Genomic DNA, 20,420 nt, shown 5'->3' with positions numbered 1-20,420 from the left:
ATGTTTACTATACCAGTGTTTCATTTGTATGTGTGTACTGTATTTCTATGGGTCAGTGTGTCTTTCAAACTACAAAAGGGCATTTTATCCCCAGATGTGTACAACCAGCTACTGTTTAAATCAGAATCAAAGCTGACATAACGCTCCTTTTCTCGGTTCATTGTTAAGGTCAGTATGTCATATTAAGTGCCAGACAAAGAGTATATGCAGTATATTACGCACATGAATTGTGCCCCATTAAGAAGAATATAATTGTAGTGGCTAGAGCTGTTCCCAGTGGATGTCTCCCTCAAAGCTGAAATGAAAATTATGCCCTTTCCACTAATAAGCTTTCTTAGTGACCTCGACTGCAGAAATAGACCCAGACCCTTCTGAATCTTCAAGTACTACCTCCGAAATCGTATGTCCAGCAGCTTTCGGAGTTCCTGGAAATGATTGTCCCACCTTCAGACTATAATCTCACTCAGGATCAGTGTGTCCCCAAACCTGCTGGACACAGCCAGGTCAATGATCTGCCTCCTCATCCTGAGCTACCAAAAGGATTTCTTGTACTTCTTTGAACACATGTCTCCAAGCTCCCTCTGAACCAGACCTTTTTTAGCTCACACCTTTTCTACTGAATTCTCTTCATTTCAAATCGGCTAAAAAGACCAACTTTCTCAGCTGGTCAGCTTCACTCAACATCCATGTCCACCAGCAGGTTCTTTGGTTGCCTCCATAATTAATGAAAACATTTTTTGGCCTCATGGGGGAAAGAAAACCAACCAAATACACAACCCTGACAGGATATCATTGGATTGTTGGATGTTCAAACAGCACCTGAAACACCCTCCGTCCAAAACCTTCTGATATCTGAATTGGGATCCCTGCATCTCAAAGTTTTTGTAACTTTTTGAAGCCTATAATCTCACCAGTACACCCACTTTTTGCAGTGATTGGGTCAGTGTACACATGACCACCTTTGAGGAAAGATTGTCTGTCTGAAGTCCAGTAATCTCTCTCCTTTTCGCTCTCTTTTGTTCTACACCAACTCCTGAGTGAAATATCTGGCTCTTAACTGCTAAATGCTTCAACATGTTCACCACTGTAGTTGGTAGAGCGCGTACCATTAAGGCTTGGTCCTAACTGCAGTGGCCTGGGGTTCAAATCCAACTCGTGGTCCTTTGCTGCATGTCGTCCCCCTTCTCTCTCTCCAACTTTCCTGATTCTCTCTCACTGTACCTATAAAATATAGGCCTAAAAGCCAGAAAAAATCATTTTAAAAAAATTAGGGGGACTTCAGAGCTGAGTGTTAATTCTATGTAGTTTTTGCTGTACAAGTGATCCCTTTCACTTTATATATACTCAATTGAACTATTGTTTAGGCAATTTAATATTATTTAGTTAATTTATTTACATTATGAATGAATTGATTGTTTTGGTTTATTTTGAATAATTTAAAGTAATCATTTTATCTTTACAGCAAAAAGAAAAAAATGCCCATCACAAGTTCCCCACCCCCAAGATGATGTTTTCAGATGTCATGTCTTGTTTGACTGACAAAATAACCCAAAGATATTAAATTTACAATCAGAACTACGTGTCCTAGTGGTCTAATGGTTCTGGGGCCGTAGCCACAACATGTACAGCTCCCTCTCTCTCTCCCCTCATTTCTTGTCATCTTTCTACTGTTGGTTATCCAATATAAGCAAAAAATGCCCCTCTGCCAAAAACAAAGAAGACAATTGTACAAAACTTGAGAGTTAAAAATGGTAGATGTTTGAGTTTTATTCTTTTACAACATAAAACACCAGCTGTAACAAACTAGATCCAGCTATGAATCCACGTTGACCTGCTACAAAATCATAAATTTTCTTTAATTTTAACTGACCAATAGTTTCAGCACTAAAAGCAAGCACTCACCAACAACTGTCCATATGGACACTTTTCATTTCTTTGATCTTGTTTTTATCATCACTACAAGGTGATGATAAAAACCACTGAGCTGAAAACAACATTTTCTGTTTTGCAGGTTCACTTTTTTTTACAAGTTAATGGTGAGGAGAGTCCAGTGAGGGTTTGAATTTGAGCAATCGACCCAAAGAGGTACTGTACAGGTCAGGCACCGTCAAAGGCTAATGGCTCACAAAGTCACACCAGGTAAAGCCTGCTGAAAAATTTAAAATGTACCAAAATGAAAAATATCACTTTAAGCTCAGGATATTGGAAAAATGGAGCGGCACAGAAGAGAGGGCAAGTGGGACTGTGAGTGTGTGCGTGAGGGCAAGTGTGTAGGTGTATGAGTGAGTGAACATGTAGAGGAGCTGATCCTATCAGACTCTTGTCAGGTCCTGTTGGCTTTTTCTGTATAAACCTGTGAGTAAGGAGACTTGTGCTGCTCTTACACTTTTTGCCCTCCATCCAGTCTATATGTCTTGCTCACACACACCCAAACACACACACACATGCTCTCGGTGTCAGTCTCTTCCTGTTTTCCTCTGTCTTTCTACATTTCCCCTTTTCTCACATCATTAGTCTCTCTGTGTCTCTCCTTGTTCTCTCCCAGGAGCTCACTGAGGATTTAGGCCTTCTCTCCTCCTAGACTCACCTACATCCTTTCATCCTGTTCCCTCCTCTCATCCTCCTCCTCTTCCTCACTCCCCTCTCCCTCCTTTTCTTCTCTCTTCTCTCTCTCTCTCACCCCTCCTTGCTTAACCTGCTTCCTGAGCCCAGAAAAAAACCCACACACACCAGCAAACACACACACACACTCTGACACATTACACACTGTGCACACGCATACAGAATCAAGCCCAAACCCATCTGCAGCCAGCAGCACAACATCTAATCCTTATGCTTGGGGAGGAGGGGGACCTTGCAATCATTCCTGCTCCCTTTCTGCCCCACCATTCATTTTCTTTTTCCTTCCCTTCTTCAATCATTTTTTCCATCCTTTAATACGTGCCCAGCATCCCACTGGTAGGTGATGTTTTTGACGATGCGCTGGAACCACGTCCTCTTTTGAACCTTTCTTGTCTTGTCCAGTGGTTGCCACTCATGTGCCACGAAGATGCACGCAGGCAGGCCTTCAATCCATAAAAGTCAGTTTCACACACTGGCATGCCTTCTAATAAAAACTGAAATAAGCTGGCGTAGTATTTGGCTGGGATGAAACCTGCAGCCTGTAAGCTCTGCGTGGCACATGACTGAAAGCCACTGGTCTTGAAGTGATGATGCCTGGTGATGCTGCTGTTCTGCTGCGCTGGACACTGCTGCCGCCCTGTGGCCCCACACGTGAACTGCATCCCCTCCACTGTAATGACCGTTTGATTTTTGGAGGAGTTGCATCACAACCCCCCCCCCCAACAAAACACACACAGACACACACACACTCATACTCACACACGACCGTCACCACCACCACCACCAATACCACCACATCTACCGCCCCTCTCCAGCTACCCCACCACCACCACAACCTCTACCTCCCCTCTCCATCTACCCCCCTACCACCACAACCCCTCCTCTCTGGATTGGATAAATACTGCTGGAAGATATATAACGTGTTGCTATGGTGATCAGCTCGTGGGTTAGTTTTTTTTTTTTTCATGGCGTTTGTGGAAGACAGGGACATGCTGGTGCGCAGGGAGCTCTGAAGATCTGGTGTGTGTGTGTGTGTGTGTGTGTGTGTGTTTGTGTGTCTGTGCAAGCATGTTTATGTTTGAGAGAAAAGGATGGAGGAGGAAGGGAAGGGTGGGTGGGAGGGGTGTTGAGGGGAGGGGAGGGGAGGGGAGGGGAGAGGGCTCCTTTTGAAGAGGAGGAACATTCACAAAAACACAGCAGACCCAAAAATAGGAGACAATCTCTCAGACCTTGTGTTTTCATGCACGCCACGCACTGTTCACCTACCGTAGCCTATGTGCACAAAACTAAGAGCCCTGACTAGCAACCGTCTCTGGGGAGAGTTTAACCTCTCTTCCTCCTCTTCTCCTCCTTCACTGTCTCCTCCACCACCTCTCCATCTCCTACCACCACCCCTGCTCTCCGGCTGCTCCGTCTCTCCGGGGACACATTCTCAGTCTGCCTGATTGGCTTCTGTTTATGTGCATGTGCTAATGTGTTAATGTGTTTGTGTGTGTGCGAGTGTATAAGCATGCTGTCCTCTATCAATTAGCGCAAGCTGGCGCAGCAATTACCATTAACCATTGTGTTTACGCTGTGTACGTCAGCGCACATCCGCACATGCACACAAGGGATAACTAGTGCATCACTGATCGCCAGCTGTCTGCCATTGAAGACTCCCTAATGGTCAAACCCACAATTGCTATGATGGAATGGATGTATGTGTGTGTGTGTGTGTGTGTGTGTGTGTGTGTGTCTGTTTGTGGTTCACAAGACACCACCAACTTTCTTCATACCAGACGGCATAGGAGACACCTATATGTGTGTGTTTATGAGTGTGTGTGTGTGTGTGTGTGTGTGTGAGTGAGTTGATATCAGTGCAGCCCAGATGGCCATCTTCGAGGGGTTTTCTGGAACATTCAGACACTTGTTGCTTCTTGTCATCTCTCTCTCTCTCTCTCTCGCTCTCTCTCTCTCTCTGCCTCACACACACACGCGCACATACACACTTGCACAGTGCTTCTTTTGAAGTGTGAAACAGCTTGCGGTCAGCTCTGCTCCTCTTCCATGGTTCCATCAAATAGCAGCCTTTAGAGCCTTCAGATACATGATGAAACAAAAACAACCATGCAGTGTTAGCAGAGGAAAGAAAGAGCAGATATTCTCGTTGGATGTGGTGTAAGACGGTGCAGTTCTCTGTCCTCCTCTGCCCTGATGGACTGGCAGAGTTAGGGGATCAATCAGTGGCGTTTACTTACCCAAAAAAGTGTGAGGTCAAGTGTTTACTGTTGACTTAGTAGCTGTCTTCTAGCACATCAAACACTCTGGCACCTCCTGTATCACTGTCTTTAGTTCTGGTGGCTATTTGGCAGTGATTTAGTAAGGATAGACAGCAGTGCATAGTTTCCAGGAGCTGTGTGTGTGTGTGTGTGTGTGTGCTGGCACTGAGGTCAAACCTGCTGTCAGATCAGAGAGGGACATGAAACCAAATATCTGCAAAGACTGCTGCTATAAAAGCTGTTTTTGGTTTATTTTAGGGACCGAGCAAAAATTAATTGGGGGCAAGGAGGGGGTCAAAAAAGGGGTAGATATTGTAATTTTTCCTTTGGCTGAAAAAAGTCTTGAGTTTTGTGGAGAGCAGGATAAGGTCTTTTTTTTTTCGACACTGGCTGCACAGTATATTTTATTTCTTAATTAATATATTGAAGCTAAAGCCGAGCATAACATTTTGAATTCTTAATGCTTTGCCTCTTTTTGTAATTAATCCTTAAATGACTACACAGTATTTTTAGATACTAGAGAGTTCCTTCGTTATTTATTTATTTTTTGTTTATTTATTTCTGGACAAATCAAGGGGTGATTTTAGAAAACAAACAATTTGGCAACATAGTTACAAAAAGGAATATCAAAAACAACAACAACAAACAAACAAACAAACCAAAAACCCAAATTTGTAACTTTTTTGTGGGATCCAGTAAGTTAAAAGTACCAAATGGGGAAGAGTCCGGTGAATTTTTTATTTTTTTATTTTTTAAATAATAATTTTTCTTGCTTTTTATGCCTTTATTTAGAGTTGCAGTGAGAGAGAGACAGAAAAGTTGGGGAGAGAGGGAATCAGAATTCGAACGCCGGGCTTTTGCGTTTAGGACTAAGTCTTAATGGTACGTATTCCAGCGCTCCAGCATCTGGTGAAATTTGGAGGAGCTGTAAAACAAAAAAGTGTTCTAGAATATCTGTGTAGGTGGGAATGGTTCTGGTTTATTTGGACAGACACGTGTGGAAAAAGAAAAATAATTTTGCGTGTGATTAGATGAATTTTGGTGCCAACTTCATGAGAAAAAAAGATCTTGATATCCAGCAAATGTCATTGAAATCTGTTAAGTACCTGTTGAGGACTGAAAACAAGAAGTCCTTGGTGGAGGTCGTAGGTTTTCAAAACAAAATGTCCTAATCACAGTATTTTCTTATGTCATTAAGAGTTGCAACTGCATCTGTGAACCACCTAGTTTCTCAGTGTTCCTTATTTGTTGTAACCGGTTCTGTTTCGCCCTCTGATACTTTTTGTTTCATGGTTTTAATTTGTCCATGAAAAAACCTGCCACTTAAATAAATTAATCTTTTACGTTCTGGAAGCATAAATATATCTAGGTAGGTAGATAACAAAATCCCACTTCTTTGACAAATTAAACATTAAAAGAAGAAATTCGCAATAGCATACAGTGAGCAAGTAAAATGATTCTGCTGGGAACAAAATGAGCTCTACCGAACGAGCATCACATCTCTGGTTGGATGGAGTCTTTGTGCTGCAGAAAGTTTCAGTGGAACAGCACTGATCCAAATCTTCTTTGAATGACTGATACTTTATTATCCTTCTATTATTGTGGCATTTCAGGTCTGTGTCAGTGTGTGAAGCAGAACAGGCTTCTTTTGTGAAGGAAAAGAGAGAGCAGAACATAGTCTGTGTCACCCCCATGTGTTGGAAAAGTTGAACTACGCAGTGCAATTAAAGTTGTTGACTATGAAACTCCACTGAACAGCACAACAAACTGAAATTCACAACCACAATTACCATTTTAGACCCTTTGTTCTTCTGCTCCTGGTGACTGATGGCAGAATAACTGAATGCCATGCCCTTTCGAGGAGAGAAAGGGATGATGAAGGAACAATACACTTAACTAAGCAGGCACTGCCATAGATAATTGCGACAACTCTCAGGGTTTTCCACTTGATTGAACTCTTTATCCTACCCTACTTTCTTGAGACAGGCCCGAGGTAATTCATAGAAATATCACTTCTAAGAGTAATTATTCTGCACTGAAATAAGATCTTGTCAAGCATGAATTGCAAATAGTGAAATGTCACATCCAGCTGGTAGGAAAATCAAAGACAACTTAGTTAAACACTTTTTTTTCTTTTTAATGTCAGAATTGTTATTGTACATGGACATCCCAATGGATTTGCACTTCTTTTTACAATATGTACCACATATAACAGCACCTACATGTTATTTACACATATTAAACAAGATTGTATCACAAAGCAGTGTGTGAAACTAGCAAAAACAAGTTTCCCAAGCCTTGTTGAGCCATTGCACCCAATAGTCCATGAATTGGCTAGACAAAATTAAACATCACAGCCACTGGCTCCCGCTAGTTAACAGGCAAATGCCCCCTGAAATTTCCAGGTTTAAAGCTTAAATCACAAGAGTGAAAGTGTGGTAACTCTTTATGAAGTTCGAGACAAAATGATGATTATGCACCAGTTTAAATTCTTATCAATGGGACAAATGTAAACACATAGTTGGTAAAATGCAGGCTTTGAAACACTGTTACTGCTCTTTATGCAAAAATGCAAATATCTTGGTGCTAATAGAGAAACTGTGGATTTGGATGAACCATTTGTATTTGAATTTTTGTAAACTTAATAGAAAAACTTAAATACAATTCAGGACAGTGGTGCTTAAGCAACGAAACCTTTGTTGAAAATACATCTTGATTTTCCACCTCCTATCATCACACTACTCGAAGACAGTATTGGTAGTCAACATTATCTGCGTAAATTGGATTGATCTGCTTTGTGATAAAACCCTGGTTTGGGCTGCAAAGAGCAACTAAAGACAAAATAGAATGAATTTAAGTAAAACAGGAAATAATTGGGTAAAGTGGGTGCTGGATAAGCCAGACCCCTGCATCCATGAGCACACGCACACACACACGCACACACACACACACACACACGCACTCACTGTTGCACAACAACCAGAGATACTGTAGCAGCTTTCTCAAAGGCAAAGACAAGTACAACACAGTAAGTGGCAGTTCTGCTGTCAGATACGCAAACACAGAGAGCAGCAGCAGAATGAGATACACACGCTGACAAGCGTTTTGAGTGGAGCCACAGAACAGGGAGGCAGTTCAGCCTCCTGAGGAGCCCAAGTTTCAGTCCTGTCTGGTTTGGCCAGCACTCCACAGAAGAGGAGGAGGAGGAGGAGGAAGTACGTTTGAGGAATGAGGGAACAGCAAACAGTAGGCAACAGCCTGGTTCATCCGCTTATTAGATGTGAAGCACAAAGGAGCCCGGCCAGTACACAATGTCTAAACGCAACATTCTGCAATTCAAGGATTTCAAGTGTGATGTACTCGCTTCCGTATCGGTTTCTACTGAGGGCAACCAAACATAAACGGGAAAGAATTTTTTTTCTGAAAAAGAACAAAACTTTAACATGGAAAGGAGTTGTGTGAGACAGGTGTGAGGGGGTGAAAGAAAAATAAAGAAGGGGAGAACTAAGTGGGCTGGTAATAACTAAGTTTTTCTTTATTCGTAGCATTGCAACTAAGATGAATAGGAGGAAGATTTCAATGGTTGGCCAAGGCATCAGTCCTCATCAGCTGTCCGGTCGGCCACCGAGGAGAGGACAGAGGAGGGATTAGTGGTGTAGGAAAAGTTCAGAGCATCCTGTTACGTTTATGAGTGGGTGAGTCTGTGATGACATCACTACAGGGGGCAGGGCCTCGTTTACGATTGGCTGTGGAATCCAAATGGAGTGCCATCTCCTCAGCAATGAAGGTGTTGAGGTCCATATCATGAAGACCATTCCTACGACGACCAAGAGACTGAGCAGGGTGAGTCGGGGAACCAGGAGGACCAGAGCGCACAGAAATACTTGCCATGGCACCGCTAAGGCCTGGAGAGAAAAAAAGAAAACATAAAGCTACAGCATGCTGTATGACCTCTAGTATCGCACTATTACAATGCAACCGCTCCCAACTGAACATGGCACTTTGACTAACCGTGCAGTGCAATTGCCTCTCTGAAGGGCTGCAGGTCTGTCTCTACAGAACTGCCCGTCTCCGGGGGTGATGGTCGGCTTGAAGACACCATGGCAACCCTTGGTGGGGCGCGAGCTGTCCGTGGAGGTGGAACTTTGCCACACAGGAAGCTGATGAGGTCCTCTCGCCTGATAGTTCTTCTGCGTTTCTTCACCCATGCAATCACCTCCTTATTTCTGCGCTGATAGCCTAAGTGGATGCCCAGATCATAGCTACGCTGACGGGCCTCCATACTCTCTGGTGACACACAAAGACAAATGTTTTTAGCAAATCTGGACACCACAACACAAGTTCATTTACTATGAACTAATTTACATACAGTACATGTTGGGCACAATACAAAATATCACAAAAGATATGAGATATGTAATAGTCAGTAATAGTAAGTTACTTGCCTTTATACAGGTTAGTGACAGCTGTGGCTGCATTCTGGAAGGGCACCCAGAGAGAGAGGCCTTGCTGCTGACATACTCTATCTGTAAATGAAATGCAAAAAGTTGGTCAGATTATGATAACTTTAAAATAACATTGCTACTGCATGAATACCAACTCCTCGTGCAAAGCTCAACTTTCCTCTCAATAGAAATTCAAGTATAAATGGACTGATATAATCCAACCGTACTTGTTTATACCCAAAGAGAAAACTAACTGGGGATGGCTGTTGCTTTCAGAGGCATGCAATTTTAAACTCAGAATAAATCTCATTGCTACCTTAAGGCACCTATGGTCTCAAGTATGTTTATAGGCCTACAATTACTTAACAAGTATTGTTATATGACAAGTAACAAGCGGTTGGTGCACATTTTAAGGGCCAATCTGATCAAAAATAACTACAAGCTAAGGTTTGAGTTTACCACAAAAATACAAGTAGAAAGGTTAAGTGCCAATTACCACTCATCATTCAACAAGTTCAAGTTTGACTGAAAATCTAAACATATAATCTGCAGGAGCTGTCCATAGGGTTTACTTTAGAAGTGACTGAGAGCTATTAAGATTTATGAAGATACGGCTGTGTACAGTCTGGACAGTGGGGGGAGTTTGAAAGCAGAAGCATCTTACTAAGCAGAATTTCCAGACTAAGTGATAGATAATGAGTACACTTGAAAAGTAACTGTACATATTGCAAAACAATGCAGCTGCAGGGTCAAATTAGGTCTGCCTGGAAACTGTTGAACAAGGCATCCACGGACATTTTACTCAGTTATTCACATACAGGTCATAAATGTATTCAAACATGATGTCACCATTTATAACAGACATTTTAAGCGGAGCCAAGTTTATCTCCTGTTTCAGGAGAAGCTAATAGTAGAAGCCGGTAGAAAACCATCTCCAAAGGACGCTATCAGTGTACTGTAAAACTCAACGGGGCAGAAGGAGACTTCAACGTGAAAATATTTACGTTAATCATTTCGCCATTTTGTTCTGGATATTGACAACAAAACAGTCATCAGCTAAAGTCAATTTGATTAAGTGCTGAAATAAAATATCTTTGTGTCGTTAACTCATCAAGATCCACCGCACCACTGCGACAATTATCGCTGCATTTGACCGTCAACAAACGACTTGTTTTCGGTCGGAAAACTCCTCCCTGTGTATCGCCATTTTGACGAGCTAGGTATCTGTTCACGGATGGACAAAAACATTTTTTGTGTGTGCCATGAGGAGAGCTTAGGTGCTGGACTCGGTGAACACACACACTCTGAGTTATCCGGTGTTTGAGAGCCACTTAGCTCAACTACTTATCAAGTCTATAAGGCCACGCAGGGCCCCCAACAGCTGAGGCCACTGTAAGCCAGATCTAGCCCTGTTGTCCCACACTTGGACGCGGTCGCCCGCTGCTAGCTTCGGCTGCTGGTAACGTTAGCTTCCGTCAGCTAGCAACGGAACCGGGTCATGATGTCGAGATTTGAAGAAAACCACAGAATTGTGGATTTGATACACAATTTTGAAAGAATACATATTCCGATGCCACGCAACACAACCACGGAAACAAGCTGGTTAAGCTGTAGAAAAACAGCTGCGAACAGCTAACATGGCCAGCCTAGCCGGTGCCCTTTGTGTCTCTCTCCGCCCGGTGGCATCATTAGCTAGCGGGGTTAGCTTTCGTTAGCATTAGCCCTGACAGTTAGCCCAATCCGAACTTCGGTATCTTTAGTTACAGACCTTTGTAGAGCTGTGCTACCGCGGTGGCTGAGTTCTGAAACAGGTGCCACAGCTTCTGCTGACTTTGTTCCGTCTCCTCCTCGTTTGGATCAGTCTGTTCGGCCTCTGCTAAGCACTGCCGTTCCCATTTGGAGAACCAGTGCTCGGGGCCGTGCTCTTGGATCTCCGCTTCTCCCTCCTCTTTCCTCTCCTCCATAGCTAACGTTAGGTGTTAGCTTGTAGCTTATAAGCTAACCTTTCGTGCGAAATACAAGATTGTTAGGTTCCCGGAGGCACTTAACCGTCTTTCTTCTGTATGCTGTAGGAGAAAGACGTTACACGACCCTAACGGTGAAGAGAAAAGAAAACAATAGTTGTTGCTAGAGCCACATTGTGGAGATTTAACACTACGCCTGCACGCCCAGTGTAAAACACACCAAAGTAAAGAACGCGATGACAACACCTTAGAATTTCAGGAGTTGGCCACGCCCATTTTATCGCTGTACTGAAAAGTGATTGGCTGCAGCGATTTTTCTAGGCGGGTCTCTGTGCCAACCGCGAAGCCTGATTGGACAACGGCGAAAAAGAGAAAAGGTCAGAGAAAAACAACGTTGATCTCACGCAGTGTGTTGTCTGACATGCAGCATTCTGTACGGCAGGGGGCAGCCTGGCCATGGAAAAATAGCCCACCGCTTGATGTGGCCAAAAGTATAAGGACACCCCTGTCCTTTGACAGATATATTTAGATCCTTTACTGAAGTAAAAGTGCCAATATAACAATGTAAAATACTAAATTTAAAGTAAATTTCTACATGTAAACTCCAACATAAGTTAAGGAGTAGATAAGTGTCTCAAGAGTGAGTCATGAAGTTAGTAAACAATAGTAATTAGTATAATTAAGTAATTGTATTAGCACAGAAATATAATGTAGTCTGTAAAGTAATAAAACAATATAACATGGTAACATGATATAATATAATGTACAGTATAATATAGTATTGAATATACTGTAAAATGTAATATAAGGTAAAATGTATAACATAACATATTATAACATAATAAAGTATAGAAAGTAGAATACGGTATAATACATTATGAGTATAGTACAATATATAATAAATGATAAATAAATGTAGCATGATAAAATATAGGACAAGCATTGTTATTTTTCTGGAATATTGACTGCAAGCCAGACCTTATCACCTAACACCCCTAACCACAGCTGATGTGGCTGAATGGGAGCCTCTCTTGTCCAGATTCCAAAATCTTGTGAAATCCCAGAAGAACTGATATAGGAGTAGTTGGTATGTAGTAGTAGTATGGTTGCTGTCATGAGAGGAAGAATGTCTTGGCCCCATTGTTGTATGTTTGCATGTTCTCCCTGCATTTGTGTGGGTCCATTAAATTGCCCTGTCAAGGTTATAAGCTAATAAACATGTAGTGACAACTTTTGCTTTATGTAAGCACCAGTATACACAATATAAAAATTGTCACCTGTTATCATCAACTCTTGCCTATCTTGCTTCTTGGATGCAGTTATTACTGTAATAGATATTTTGGGGGCAAAGTTCAATGTCACACTATCATTTTGGCAACACCCATAGATCAGTGGGCTCAGGATCGAGGAAGTGCAAAGATCAGTTGAGTTATGACAGGAACTGATTGCATGCTCTCTCACCTACCTCTCTCAGTCAGACTGCACAGGTGTGTGTGTCAGATTGTACCTGTCTCTCTCTTTAAACCCCCACTCTCCGACTCTCCTTTTCTCTTTCTCTGTTGGTAACTTTGCTGATTTTGAAGATGTCTAAGGGGGAGCAGATTATCTGTGGTGTTGATGAGTATTTCCAGGAACGAGGGCCAACTGTCACATTCAGCAACTTGCACTACTGTGTTCAGGAGACGAAATTCTGCCGCAAGATTGGTCCTGAAAAATATATCCTCAAAGATGTGAGGTAGGACATGAAACTTACCTGTGAGTATGTGCATGCACATAGGTGTACGACAATATCTTGTTAAAAGCATTATCACTGGTTAGTGACTGTAAGATGCTATAGTTACAGGTGGAACACAACACTCAAGGTGCGACTCCTTTGTTTTTCCCCGTTTTAATAGTGTATGGTTGCTATTCTTTAACATCTGACACTAAGTTTTGAGGTCACGGATGGTTCAGTTTGTGGCCAATTTCATCAAATTTGCATTTTACAGGATTTTAAAGGTCCCTTCTTTTGTGTATTATTTAATTGAGAGTTAAGGTAGGCTCAGAAAGAATAGGAAATTAGGAAAACAGAGTCGAAGATGCTCTGGCAGATGTCAAATTTCTGAACCACAGGAGATAAACGTACATTATCCATAAGTCTTTCTCCATTATATTGTAATTGTAGCCTAAGGTAAGGGCCATTAAAGCATCATGCAGTAAGTGAAATCGAGTAATCAACGCATGAGTGCCACTCAAAAGGCAGCAAACATTAGAGATTTAAGTGTCAGTGTTACTTACAATGCTCATTTACCTCCTGTTGTAAAATTATTGTCCAAAAGGTCAGTGACGATATTTCTATGAATTACACAGACACACTATAACTTGCTGCACATTGATGAATGTGTTTGACCTTAATATAATGTTTTCCAAGAGAAACATGTGGGGGAAATTCCAAACTATATGATTGAGAGTTGAGAGATATTTACAGCCTACACTAAACTCAACAGATTACTCAAGTTGAAATAATATAGAAAAATTAAAACAATAATGGCTCTATGGCTTTATACAACAACACAGTTAAATGTGGATTAAACCTGAGATTGCCTGGTTTGGAATGGAAACTTTTAAATCAAGAAAATGGACTGATACATTTAATATATGAAAGGTTCATTTCTGCATGGTAAAGCTACAACATGTTTTGGTCATTGGGCAGAGTTTAGTCTACAATATTTTACTGTTTTAAAGTATCACCTGTTAACAAAAGTTGCCTTTACTTGATGTGTTTTTTGCAGTGGCATCATGAGACCTGGGATGAATGCCATCATGGGCGCAACAGGAAGTGGTAAAACATCGTAAGAAACGTGTCCTTGTACACGCAGACACACAGGCAGAAGCACTGTCTCTCACATGTATAACTCGAGCCAAATGAAGATCAGTTTCTGTGTCTTTTTTCAGTCTGCTGGATGTCATAGCAGGAAGAAAAGACCCTGCTGGACTGCGCCGAGGAAACGTCTTGGTAGACGGAAAAGCTGTCACATCTGAACTCAGGCTCAGCTCTGCATATGTGGTCCAGGTACACAAATATAAACATGCACACTTTTTTTTTTTGCATACTATATCTGACTAATTTGTGTGTACATCATCCTTGTGTCTCCAGGATGATATCCTGATGGGCACCCTGACTGTGAGAGAGAATCTGTTGTTCAGTGCCAACCTCCGTCTCAGCCCTAAGCATCACTCCTCCACAGATAAACACAGCAGAGTAAATGCCATCATACAAGACCTGGGCCTTACAGACTGTGCAGACACTAAGGTACAAACACAAGCTAGTTTATGTCATTATATATCATTCATTAAAGAGTAATTCAATGTCCTGTTCAATCTTAAAGATTGTTACTTTTTTTTTTTAAATCAGAGGCATTTATTTATAAAACTATTTAAACAAATGTAGAGAGTAGTGCACTTAAGTATTTTTATAAAAGGAAAATGACCTTTATCACTTGAGAGAACAAACTACAAATGAAAAGAGCACAAATGGAAAAGAAACATATTAGTTCTATCGTCTTCATTGACAAACTGTGAATGGCTCTGTGGCTGCCCAGTGTCCCATGTTTCTGGGTGGCAGACATTTATTTGTAAAAATAGCCCCAAAACAGCATGTTCAAAACAAGCTTCTCATTTACAACGGGAGTATTTCCCAATTGCCACCCTTACTGTTCAGCTAAGCAACCAAGCAGTTTTTGTGTGTTTTGCGTGTGTGTGCAGATAGGGACCGAGTTTATACGTGGTGTGTCAGGAGGTGAGAGGAAGAGGTGCAGCATCGGGATGGAGCTCATCACATCTCCATCTCTGCTGTTTCTGGATGAACCAACCACAGGACTGGATTCCAACACTGCAAACTGTATCATCAGTCTACTGCAAAAGTACAACATAACACATAATCACACATAACACAAGGCAACCACATGCTCACACATAAGATACAAATGACAACTGAAGCATACAGTGCTGCTGAAGACGGTGGGGTCAAACAGTGGGCAGTATACAGTTTTTTACTTTTGATTAGAGCAGCCATTATGATGATCGATTGATGATTAAGTTGATCTCCAAGCAGCAGCACCTTCAGTTTCTACTGCTGTCTATGTGTGGTTGACATATTTGGGCATAAACACATTTTTTTAAATGTGTGTTCAGGCTGTCCAGGAGAGGTAAGACTGTGATCTTCTCCATCCATCAGCCTCGCTACTCCATCTTCAAACAGTTCAACCACCTGACTCTGATGCATAAAGGGGAGGTGGTGTATGCAGGAGCAGCAGACCATGCACTGGAATACTTCACAGACCTTGGTACATAAAGAGTGTATTTGTGTATTTTGTTTACTATGAAAGGTTTAGGATCCTGACTAGGAATGTGTGATTACAGTATTTGTTGATCATTATACACAAAAGGGAAATATATTGTATTGCCATATGAAGTCCTAATGCTTGACAGTATTTCCTACATAATATTCTACTATCTCCATATGAAATGAAATATAATCTGGTTGTCTAGATGAACTACTGCTCCATATTCTCAAATACCATGTGAGACAATTGTTTGCTTTCAAATAGAGACTTATTACAGTGTTGCATGTGTTGTGTATATGATGTTTCTGCATCTGTGTGTGTTTTTGGACAGGCTACCAAATTGAGTCCTTCAACAACCCTGCTGATTTCTTTATGGATGTCACAAATGGAGAGGCAAAATCAGCATTTGAGTCAGTCACTGCAGGTATTATTACAAACTGTAAAAATACACACACACAAATATGTAAAACCAACAACCAAGTAAGCATGTTTGTTGTGCTTCAGGTGAGAGGACATGTTCGTGTCCAGGTAAAACTGGGATCAATTTGTTCAGAAAGATCACATTTTGAGATGTTTCTAGGTTACATATAACCATTGATTCAGCAGCATGTTGATGCTTGTGTTTCAATATGTTGCTGATTTATAATATAACCTGCTACACGTTTAAATAAAGACACAGAAAAACCTTTGAAAATGGTGCTCATATATACATAGACATCTAAAGATAACCATTTTAAAATCATGTTTAATCCAGCGTTAACCATAACGCCCTGACATATTACCTGCCAACAACCAGATGCTGTTTACTGGGAGGGATTAATGGCTGGTATAAAAACAAAAGTTTATTATATTGTCTGTTCTCATCTACAACGTTATGCTGTCTTGTGGCTTCTCTGTTTTTCCACAGCTGAGTGTAAAAACCCACTGGCAACACAATATCGCCAGTCCCAACTGTGCCAGAAAGTGCTTGAGGAGTTGGACCATGTGAACCAGAGCATTGCTGAAAGGGTTGATGGTCAAGAAGAGGCAGCCAACTACGCTACCTCTTTCCTCTATCAGGTCGGCCAACTCTGCAGTTCAGAAATAGATTAAAGAGTCTGCACAAAACATCTTTCTTACTTGGTCAAAATAATTATCCAGTTGAGGGATCTCAGTTGTTATGCATTTATGATTAACAGAAATTACAGTGAGTTCATAATGTTATGACGCAGCAGTTAGTGCCAGCTGTTATGTCAGTGTGCTTGGCTGCCCGCTGAATGAACCTGTTTATAACTGTCATGAGGCCCATCTAAACATAAAATGTCCTTATCTGTGTCTGTCTCTTTCTGTGTGTGTGTGTGTGTGTGTGTGTGTGTGTGTGTGAGACAGATGCGTGTGGTGTGTGGCAGAACAGTGCTGAACACCCTGAGGAACCCTCAGACCTCTTACGCCCAGTTGGCTCTCAACATCTTTTTTGCAGTCCTGGTGGGACTCATTTATTACCAAATGCCCATGACACTGCCCGAGGCTTTGCAGAACAGGTACTGTGTGGCTAACCCACCAACCTAGTTTTAACTTTGTGTATCTGCTCTATTTTCGCCTCTGCACACTCTTCACTCTATAAATGTGTCGCTTTCCCCCAGCCCATCTCAAGGCCAAATTACAGCCGAACTGCTGAAAATATATGTATGCACATTACAGACATGAAATGGGGTGAGACAGCGAATGTGAATATCTCTATTTCGGTCAAAGCTGTGAGAATAGAAGCTGTCAAGACAAGAATAACAAAGAGATGGAAGAAAGCGATTAACTTTTCACATAAGAGTCAAGGATACAAGCGTTGGGATATGTTGCTAAATTCAGTTTAGAATACTGCAGATGAGTGAGATAAAATGCCATGATGTCAAGATGAGGAAACAACTTTTATGATGCACTAATCCTCTGAAGTTTATGGGGAGAAAACGCAGGTCAGAGGGATATTTGCTGACATTTTCTGCTTAGCTACTAAATGCAATTATAATCAGATAAGTATCTCTCTGTCCCTCTCTCAACAACAGGAGTGGAGCATTCTTCTTCCTTATCATCAACATGGTATTTGGGAATCTCTCTGCTGTTGAACTCTTTATCAATGAAAGGGCAATCTTCATGTAAGTGAAAGATAAAGGCTGTGTGTGTGTCTGTGTGTGTGTTTGTGTGTGCGTGGGGGGCTAAAGTACATTTTACATTTTCATTTGTATCTATGAAGGTGTTCAATCTCTCTATTTATTTATTTTTCGATCACTCAGAACACAGTCAGCCAATCAGAAGAGCCACTCAGAGTCTCTGGATGTAAAATTACATTGAGGTTTTGGTACTTAACCACAAATATATCTTCTTATGGATATCAACACTCAAAAACACATTAGAAAAGTGTAAAATATGGGACCTTTAAAAGCAGGTCACAAAAAGTATAGCTTTTTAAAAAAAAGGCTAATAAATCAGCATGGCACTGTAGTTTTTAAAGCATTACTCAAACAGGAGTAAGTAATGCATTTGTCGGGGACTATGTTCAGCTGCAAATTAAAAGAGATTTGGTGCTTCAGTAAGTGTTTACAGCGACAGTCAGTTTATGTGGGATTGAGTCAAAATAAACTACAATGCCCATGTACATCATAATGAAGGAACATGTCAGTCAGAGCAATAATGTGTCTCATTTATGTATTTTTAACAGTTTAGAAAAGATTTATTGACAAATATAAAATACAGAATATCACAGGCATATAACATACAACATATAAGGTTAGGTCAAAAACTTTCCATTTTATCATAGTTTGTCAGTAAAAACTGTAAATCCTTTACGATCCCATGTCTTTAACTCTGTCATAGTGTTTGTATTTATGTGTTTCTTGAGAGTCTTTGTGAATTATTTTTGCAGTCATGAGAACTCAAGCGGCTATTATCGTACATCTGTCTACTTCCTGTCCAAGATCTTTGCTGATCTCATCCCCAACCGCATCATCCCCATCTTTGTGTTTTCAGCCATCGCCTACTACATGATGGGTAATTTACCTGCATACACATAAGCACATATGTACACCATATTACTGGATGTGATGCTGATGAGGAAAACAACCAGTCACTAAGAAGAACAGGTGCTGTTTTATTCACAGCCATGAAATGACACTTGCACCTGCTGTTATTTAGGACTCGCACAGAGAGCTCCCTGTCTATTAAGTGCTTTTGATATTTTAGTCATTTGACCTAAAGTGTGAAAGCAGAAAATTACATAATGAATAAGGAAACAGTCCAATTTTCTTGATGCACAGGCTTAGCTTTATTCCAAGGAGTTTCCAGTTTTGAGAAATGAAAAATCTAGATGACAGGGATCCAGTTTTCTATGTCCTCCTAATCTGTGACCCCACCACTCTGAAGTGTTTAGTCCGAATGTCTTCTGTCTTCCTATTTACATGTATGAACCTCTTTTTCAGGGTTGAAGCCTGCCTTCGAAGCCTTCATGTGTTTTGCTCTGACCATGTCTCTGGTCAGTCTGGCTGGAGTCGCTCTGGCTTTCCTTGTCTCAGCAAGTGTTTCTTCATTTGCCATGGCTAACATCCTCATTGCTCTACCCTTCGTCTTCATGATGGTAAGACAGTAATTACAGTCGTTACCACAGTAATCATGGTAATGTCGAGGCTCATAAATATAGAGCATTCACGCCTATAGAGTATAATTCTCTTGTCCTGCTGTTTTAGGTTTTCGGTGGGTATCTCGTCAATCTCAACGCCATGCTGAGCTGGCTGTCTTGGCTGAAATGGATCAGTATCTTCAGATATGGATTGAATGTAAGATATGGAAAATAGGCAGAGCAAGAGGAGGGTTGTTATTATGAGAATGAGATCAGTAAGGCTGAGTTTAATGTGTTTTCATCTGAAGAGAGTAAGTTGTTCAGCCCCGTCTCCCTGTCTCCCTCAGGCGGTATACACCAATGAAATGAAAGGACAGTTGTTCTACAGCAAAACCACCATGTGAGTGTGATAACATAGCACCTTCTGAAAATGCAATAACCTGCACACACACGCACACACACACACACTCAGCTTCTCTTGTCTGTGCTGCAGCATCTCAGGGGAGACGTTCCTGGAAATGCAGGGGATCGACCACTCTGTATGGGGCTTCTGGCAGAACGAGGTGGCTCTGCTGGGAATCATAGCTGTGTGTATGTTCCTGGCCTACGTGCAGCTGCGACGAATCAACCGCTGGAAATGATGCCTGTCCATCTGCTCGTGTACACCACTGATGCACTTTATCTTTGTCTCATTTATTTGGGAGAAAAGAAAAAGAAAGCTTTTGTTTTATATGTGTGCACCAGGTGAAATAAGCTTTCTAATGTGATTATTTAAAGTATTATTTAAAATCAAACTATTTATCGAACAGTACACATGGAAAATCCCACTCTCTGTGTGTCTCTCTCATGCTCTCAAACATAAACAAACACACGTGTTGTAGCATTTGACTCCCAGGTGGATAAGCTGCCACTAAGCACACTTGGTCTGTGCACGAGGGAATGTACAGCAACAGCCAAGCCAACATCTAAGACCTTACAAAGCTACTTACAGCGCGTGAGACATGAGCTGCAGTAAAGAAAGGCTTTAACGATTCCACATTTTATAGACAGTCTGTTAGGGACATTTAAACAAAGTTGCATTTCCAAGTTCCCAGTTCCCAGTAAAGAATAATCAATTTATTCATGCCATGTTGAAACAGTAAAGGAACTGTCATTATATTTTAGTGTAATATAACTTTTTTTTGTTATGAAATTACAAAATAAACATATTAACATTAAGTATG

General features: G+C 41.2%; 2 protein-coding genes across 4 annotated transcripts; one reads left to right on the top strand and one right to left on the bottom strand.

The window, feature by feature from the left end:
• Positions 1-6,996: 6,996 nt before the first annotated feature.
• On the bottom strand, positions 6,997-11,515 carry hapstr1b (HUWE1 associated protein modifying stress responses b). The gene is made up of 4 exons (XM_071504524.1): positions 11,094-11,515; positions 9,322-9,406; positions 8,892-9,163; positions 6,997-8,785 (listed from the first exon to the last, which is right to left on the bottom strand). The coding sequence occupies exons 1-4, from the start codon at positions 11,287-11,289 to the stop codon at positions 8,547-8,549; spliced, it is 792 nt and encodes a 263-aa protein (XP_071360625.1). The 5' UTR covers positions 11,290-11,515; the 3' UTR covers positions 6,997-8,546.
• An 11-nt stretch (positions 11,516-11,526) lies between these two features.
• Positions 11,527-20,415, top strand: abcg2b (ATP-binding cassette, sub-family G (WHITE), member 2b). 3 transcript variants are annotated; one of them, XM_071504521.1, is made up of 16 exons: positions 11,527-11,666; positions 12,873-13,024; positions 14,061-14,120; positions 14,224-14,341; positions 14,426-14,581; positions 15,034-15,191; positions 15,463-15,614; positions 15,946-16,038; positions 16,522-16,673; positions 16,983-17,134; positions 17,651-17,740; positions 18,508-18,632; positions 19,061-19,215; positions 19,325-19,414; positions 19,545-19,597; positions 19,691-19,974. In XM_071504521.1, exons 2-16 carry the CDS (start codon positions 12,873-12,875, stop codon positions 19,836-19,838), a joined length of 1,854 nt encoding a protein of 617 aa, XP_071360622.1. In that variant the 5' UTR covers positions 11,527-11,666; the 3' UTR covers positions 19,839-19,974. The 3 variants fall into 3 exon arrangements, with proteins under 3 accessions (XP_071360622.1, XP_071360623.1, XP_071360621.1); XM_071504522.1 differs by having other exon boundaries at positions 11,570-11,666; positions 12,969-13,024; XM_071504520.1 differs by lacking the exon at positions 11,527-11,666 and having other exon boundaries at positions 12,743-13,024; positions 19,691-20,415.
• The last annotated feature ends 5 nt before the right edge of the window (positions 20,416-20,420 follow it).

Source organism: Trachinotus anak, unplaced genomic scaffold, assembly GCF_046630095.1.
Source record: "Trachinotus anak isolate AG129_WGS33_773 ecotype Australia unplaced genomic scaffold, CSIRO_AGI_Tana_v1 ptg000019l, whole genome shotgun sequence".
NCBI classification, from domain to species: domain Eukaryota; kingdom Metazoa; phylum Chordata; class Actinopteri; order Carangiformes; family Carangidae; genus Trachinotus; species Trachinotus anak.
This window is presented reverse-complemented; position numbering and strand designations above follow the sequence as displayed.